Here is a 7485-nt window from a genome sequence, read left to right as displayed (position 1 = left end):
AAATGCTATCACCAGCTAACTGTTTTTTGTTTACCCAAATGAACAACAATTTTTCTACCTCTTCCATTATTTTGTGATCTTTGTTTCGTAAGCACTGTCACTCCTTTTGCAACATCAGCTCCTTTGATGACCTTTTCATTTTTCAATATGGTGCAGACTGTGGACTTTGCCATACCAAACTGTGTAGCAAGGTCAGACACACGAACACCACTCTCATACTTTGGTATGAGATCGTTTTTCACCTCTATTGTGGCTTTAACAACTTTTCTTTTTGGTTTACTGCTTTCACTATCCTTCTTTAACCCCATGATGGCTTATTTAATCAGAATGTTTGGAAAAAGAAAAAAGAAAAGAAAAACAAGAACGTTCACAGCATATTTTAGCAGTGGTGTGGACTGAGCAACAGGTGCAAGTAAAATGTTTTGGGCAAGCTTGGCATGGGCTGAAAATGGTCGAAGGGTCATTCAGGTCATCAGATGGGTTATTTCGGGAGTTCAGGCCACGACAGCTTGGTTCGGGAACCGAGTTTATGTTCAACAACCGAGACATGTTTTTCTCAAACAATATGTTCAAAAACCTAATTGATTGAGAAGGGAGTCGTTTGAGAAGCAAGGTACCACTGTACATGTTTCATCATTAGGAAAACTTTTAAAACATACTTTTTCTTTAGATACATAATTTCTTATTTTGTGTACTTACAGTTTATTAAGAATATAGGAAATATCAAGCAAATTTATTTTTTCTTTTCATATTTGTTCACCAATAACATTCCAACATCTTTTTGTTCAGGACATCAAAAATGTGGATCTTGTGAAGTTTAAAGATGGAGAAGATATTGGAACTTGCATGTGATTCTGTAATTAAGGAGAAATAGAGATGCAGATAGATAGAATGAGTAAAATAATTAAAAGGAAAATGGCTTCAAACAGGGTTTATTCTTTTTATTTGTAACAACCTGTTTCTTGCTGTTTACCCTTTAATTTGAATAGACATGAATGATACTGTAGCTTATGTGATCTTATCACTGAAGCAGAATAAGAAAAATGGAGATCACATAAGTTTTAACAATGAAAGATGGAAAAAATGAATAACCAAATCTAGTTTATGTAATCTTGTCTCTGGAAATGAAAGATGTTACTATTTTTTGGTAGCTTTTATCATTAAGGAGTAAATAGTATGTAGATATTGCTCTTGTTAAGAAATGGAAAAGATGAATATGTTGTTGAAACTTATAAAATAATACAGAGATGAAAATGTTACCAGAGATTGTATATGAACTTTTTATTAAGGATTAGAAAACTTGGTGATGTTTATGAAGTGTGTACAAGTCAATGACTAAAAGACTTAAGAACATACAAACTTACACATATGTTATCCTTTCTTTAAGGATGTATAAGGGAACATTTGTGCAACTTCACTGTCATCTTGTTTTGTTTAATTTGAATTAAATTTTGAGAATAGAAAATTGTATGAGATATACTGACAGGTTCAGCAGAAACTGTATGTTAAAATGGCTATTAAATAAACTTTTGAAAGATATTTGTTAAATGTTATTAAAAACATATCTTATTTTTGTACATTTAGTATTTCCTTCAATTAGTAACAAGATGGTTCAAAAGAAAAATGTGACTATTGCTATTTGGACATGAGTCAGTTCACAGTAAATACCTATTAAGATAAGATATTCAACTGTTAGCTGCTTCACATTTTTACTAGGTAACATGACAGAAAATTATTAGACTTGAAATCTTATTTATCCATATATGAATGAACTTTGAACCCTAGTCACTTTTGTTTACTATTTTTTGAGAAGCTAAAGATCTGAAATACAGGAATCAGTAGTTTTAAAAGACAAGAGCAAATAAGCAATCTATCTCACCCTCCAGAAAAAAGGCCTACAAGTACTTGGGGGTATGAAATAAAAAGATGTCATAGACGATGACAAGTTAAAAGTGACCTTGCTGAAATTCTATGAATGTAATATGGAAGGTTTTGCCAGAAGTTCTGAAAAATCAAACCTGACACTGGAGGTACTGCTGAAAGCAGTTGCACCAGAGTTACTGTTGACTTCTGTTGATTTCACTGTAGCAACTTTAACAGCATGATTGCTAACATCAACAAATCTGAATTATGACAGGAAAAGATAGTGAATATAACATCATCCTGACACAAATGTAATAAGTTACAATGAAGGTGGGAGACTAAAAAAACTGAGTTGAATCATACTTTGTACTGTGTTGAAGGCAATCAAAATGTTGTTATATGTTTACTGAGGGAAAACTGAATAAGGAAAGAATTTTCAACTTTTAAAACCATCTGCCTGTCTTTAAAATAATCTTTTTCAAATAACTATAATTTTCAATACAATATATGGATAATTCCTGGACTTGTAATACATTAAAATTCTCCTCCAAACTCTTATAAACTTGATTACATACCTTCTCTTCAGCATTTTTCTTCTGGGCTTCAGTCAGCTGTGAACACAGTCATCATTTCTTGTATTTTCTTGTCAATTCTTTGTTGTCGCTTCTGTTGGTGGTCAAAGAAGGATGTTCCTTTGGAAGCACTGAATATAACTTGATTTATGTAGTCCTTGTTTAATCCATCCATACCAGCTTTTCCATCATTAATTTCTATTGTCTTAAGTCCTGCTGATAAGTGTGGACACATTTTTTACAACATATCTCTTATTACAGAACTCTTGCACTTTACATGCAAGCCTGTGCCAAAAAGAATTAAATGAAACTTTCTGCTTTGATCATTTCAGCCTGATTAATTTCCCCATGTGCAACTACCATATATAAATATAATTAGGGACAAATTCCAAAACACATGAAGTTCACTAAATCTTTAAGGCTTAAATATCCAAATTCAAGCTTTTACCTTAACAATATTCATATTTAATCACTGTTCAATTAAGTTTTAAAATCTGGATAATTTATTTATATTTTTCATAATTTTTAAGGAGAATGTCTCTAACATACTTACATATTCATATACATTTATTTAATACAACATATAAAACACTGTCAGTAAATTTATAACTTACTAATCTTCAAATTGTTGCTTGAAGGTGAACCTGTTTTGAGCTTTATAGAAATTTCTTCTTGACTCTTTACTGCAAATGAATTTTTTGTTTCTATTGAAGTAATATTCATGTTGATCCTAACTTAAAACAAAACTGCATTTAGGTTCTCAAACCTTCTCACACCATAACCATTAAGATAATACAGTTTCAATATAAGATGCTTTAAGTAATTATAATAGTTTTTACACTACCAAATTTGTTTTTTACATATCCATAGCTACAGAAGATTTATTAGAAAACTGACAAAACTAAGATAATGTAAAAGTAATTCTTCTACAAACATCTTTATAAAAAAGCCTCATGTGAGAATGTAAAATATTTAACTTAACTTCACTTTATATGTGAAATGCTTTAAAGCCTTTTGAACATAAAATACTATTGCATATTCTACAAAAATACAAGAATCACATCATCAATTTAACTCTGTTCTATTAACAATCCCTTGTTTTCTTTGCATCAGTCACCCTACAGTCCAATTAGCTGTTTCACCTGTTACAATAAAAAAAAGACCATTAATTTCACCTTTCCATAACTACTTTTGAGAATCTATTTTATTAATCATATTCAGGTAATGTTCCTACGTATTTTGTATAAATGATCTTCGACCTAGAGGAATGAAGCCATTTCCAGATAAACTACAACCAAAACTTATTCTGCTAATAATGCTATGCCTAAGGCTACAATATTCAGTTGGTAAAACCACTTCTGTCAAAGGCCACTGATTTCTGATAAAGATATCATCACAACGATGCCTACAGGGTATGTAGGCTGAGAAATAGTTGGGTTTTCTTGTTTGAATTCTCTTGCATTAAGATCCTTCAACATCAGACTAGACATGTAATGACTAAACTTCATCTCTTACAAAGAACATTTAAAACAAAAAAATTCTCTCACAAGGTATTGAACACTGGTATGGTTTTATTTGTTGTGAATTCATAAATATTTACTGACTACCAGTAGTTGAGTGAGAAACAGAATCCACAACCAACTAAAGAAATCCAATTTGATAGTGGATGAAAAACTACTTTGAAATGTATAAAATCAATACCTGGATTCTTAAAATGTACTAAAAAAGATTTAAAAAAAATGAAATCAAGCACTAGATCTTAACACTGTATGCCAAATGAAGAATACTGGGTTCAACTAAACAGAAAAAGTCAGTTGTAATAGGTGTGTTTTTTGCACTCCCACTAGTTAAGGACTGTAGCATATTAATTTGCACACTTAAATGCAGTTAAACCATGTGGTATACACATAGAATTAAGCAGAAGTTTCAAGAGTACTGGCAAGCAAAAATTTACACACCAAAAGGCAGTCAAATCAACACAAGCTGTTACTGTAATAATATCAAAAGTGCAGCTATCAGTTATTGTATTAGGTTGAAGAATAATTCATGAGCATTTTTAAATAATTTCATTCAAGCATTACATGCAAGACTATACAATACTTCAATGCATGAACACATTACGCCCAAAACATTTATTATGATACTTTATTTCATGTAATACCTAGGTATATAGTATGCATTGTTGTAAACGAAATTGCAAGAAATAAAATGCGAAAAGCAGATGGTGTCGAAAATGCTCGATTTTGTCCACTTGACGTTCCATTTAATGAGCTGAAAATGAAAGCAAAAATTAAAGACATATGAAAATCAAACACACCATCTATTAGAGTAAAAACTTATCTACCAAATGACATGAAATAATTTGCAAAAGCGTTTCATTTATGAATATATTTTTTTAACTTGAAAAAACGCTCACGAATTATTCCTCAACCCAATGTAATATTACGGATTTACACAATCCAAGCATGAGATTTAGCACATATCTTATACAAATCATAACAGGTTCACACATATTCTTGCTTTGACATCTACAACCATTTGAAACAGATCTATTTACATCTAGGTTGGACTACTACATTACAGCTTTTGCAAAGATTATGCCAGCTATTCTTTACGATGTTCATATGATGATGAAAATTTAGCATTAAATGGACACCCAATTTTTTTGGCATTCAAAAATCTCTTCAATTTTATTACTGCACCTTGGTGCCAAAGAAAAATTAATTTTACACCTTGGTCATATTATGGACTCTTCTGGCTATCAATTGGATACCAACATATCTGAATACCATACCCTAAACTTGTAGATCATTTTCTTAGTTAATCTTCTATACTTTATCAAAACTTTTTTTTGAAATGCCTATGTGAATAAAATTTTACACCTTTTACATAATACCCAGAAAAAAAAAATCTATAGCTTACTAAGACAAGATTTCCATTCATTGAATCCATGTTGGTGTTCTTTTATCATTCATTAGAATTTGTTAAAATTTATTTTACCACTCTAGATTTTTTTTGTAATACAAAGGTGACACTAATTGATTTATACATGAAATATTCATGATACATTTTATCAACACTTTAAAACAAAAGCAATGTCACCAACTCTTTAGTGCTGAAATACCTCCCCCCCCACACACACAAACACACTAATTGTTCACTATCAGTTAATGAAGCTCACCTATCTGATATTTGAGCTATTTTAAAAAAACACTTTCTGGTCCTAATACTTTATTGCTTGTACTTCATTTACAATATTGCTAACAACCTTTCTTGTAAAAAGAGCCAATAAAAAGGAAATACAGACTCTGCCATCTCACTTGATACTCCCATTAATTAAAATGAATTAAAAATTGGCTTTACAATTTGAAGAATATGAATTTGGTGATTAATAAAAGAGACAAGCTTTCAGTGGTGAAAAAGCTAATAGTATTCTGGGATACATTTACAAAAAATTTTTGAACTTGTTTCGTGATATAAATTGAAGTTGCATCTAATTCTATGCTCACGTAGTATAATTTAAGGAATAATTACTGAGTTACATTTAGTGGTAGTATACTAATAGTACTCGGGATGTTTGTTCTTGTATATTTTTTTATTATTAAATTTTAAAACTTAATTTAATTACAATTTTTCAGAAGCCAACATTAATTGGTTAAGAAATAATGCTTAGTTATTTCTAAATATGCCCCAATTATTTTTATACAAACACTCACTGTAACATCTAGCATGTCATTTAATAAAAATGTAGTAGTAAGCATACTCATAATACATGTAATGATGTTTAACTTTTACTTTTAGCCCATTACTACTCTAATGTTTACAAATAAATGTCGTACTTTTCTTTCTCAAGGGTAGGTGTGAAGAGACAGCTTTGAAAAAGCAAACAATAAAGGTGTAGATTTCATATATCTGGACTTTCAGATGCCACATAAAAAGCTCGTAAAGACATTATTTCCACAGGTGTGAGAGATAAATTAGTTAATTTGGATAACGAGTATGGATGGAAAAAAGCATAGGGTTGTCGCAAATGGAGATCAGCTATACTGGAATAATGTTACAAATGGGATACCTTGGATAGCCTAACACATTGATCAACCATTACACAAAGATTCCTTTCTTTTGTGACATTGTTAAGTTTATTACCATCTGAATTATACTTGTAATTTAAATTATGATAATCTACATGCATTATCTTGCATTTACTATAATTAAAATCAACCTGTCATTTATTTGCCTAACTCACTAGATGATCTAAATTCTTTTGTAAATCAGCAATATCCATCCTCTTCACAACTGGCAACACTCAAGACCTTAATATCAACAAATTGAAGTAATTTACTGACCATTCCTTGATCTATTTCATTAATGTAAATTAAAATTTACAAAGGACATGACTGAGACTGAGCTGTGAGATACACCAATTATATCATTAATCCAGTATGAAAGAACTCTATTCATAATAACCATCTGGTTTTGTTTCATCCAGTACACTTTTATCCAGTTAGTTAACTTATTCCCCACATATAGAGATAATTTTTGCAAGCTTTTTATATGGCATTTTGTCAAATACTTTCTGGAAATACAGATATACAAATTTAACCCTTACTGGGTAAGTTACCCTCATCCACATAACCAGTCGCCTTTTTAAACAATATCAAAAGATTTGCAAGGCAAGAGTTTCCTTTAATGAAAACATGTTGACTATCCAATAAAATTATAAACTTTGTTAAACGACTTTGGAAAGCATCTTTTATCAGAATTTCCAAATCTTTTCCACAACTGATATAAAACTACTAGGCTTATAATTACTTGGTGATGATGTAGTGTAAGTGGCAATTACTGGCTTTAGTGCTCTGTTATCATAATGATTCAATAAAATTAACTTAAAATTAGAAAGTTTTTTGAATAACAATGTGACATGAAAACATATAAATTAGTATTTAACATTTTAAACACCGTCACGTGCTGATTTGTTTACTCGTCAAAATAAACTGCATTAACGTACCTCCAAACCGTGTCTCTGTGTACTGGTGTTAAAAAACAACAC

General features: G+C 30.6%; 1 protein-coding gene across 1 annotated transcript; it reads right to left on the bottom strand.

Annotated features, from left to right (window-relative positions):
- Positions 1-714: 714 nt before the first annotated feature.
- Positions 715-7458, bottom strand: LOC143249078 (DNA polymerase kappa-like). Its single transcript, XM_076498285.1, has 5 exons — positions 7444-7458; positions 4597-4706; positions 3050-3118; positions 2439-2651; positions 715-854 (listed from the first exon to the last, which is right to left on the bottom strand). The coding sequence occupies exons 2-4, from the start codon at positions 4613-4615 to the stop codon at positions 2467-2469; spliced, it is 273 nt and encodes a 90-aa protein (XP_076354400.1). The 5' UTR covers positions 4616-4706; positions 7444-7458; the 3' UTR covers positions 715-854; positions 2439-2466.
- Between the last annotated feature and the right edge of the window lie 27 nt (positions 7459-7485).

Source organism: Tachypleus tridentatus, chromosome 4 (assembly GCF_004210375.1).
Source record: "Tachypleus tridentatus isolate NWPU-2018 chromosome 4, ASM421037v1, whole genome shotgun sequence".
In the NCBI taxonomy this organism is placed as follows: domain Eukaryota; kingdom Metazoa; phylum Arthropoda; class Merostomata; order Xiphosura; family Limulidae; genus Tachypleus; species Tachypleus tridentatus.
Note: the sequence above shows the minus strand (reverse complement) of the source record. Positions and strands in the feature narration are given on the sequence as shown.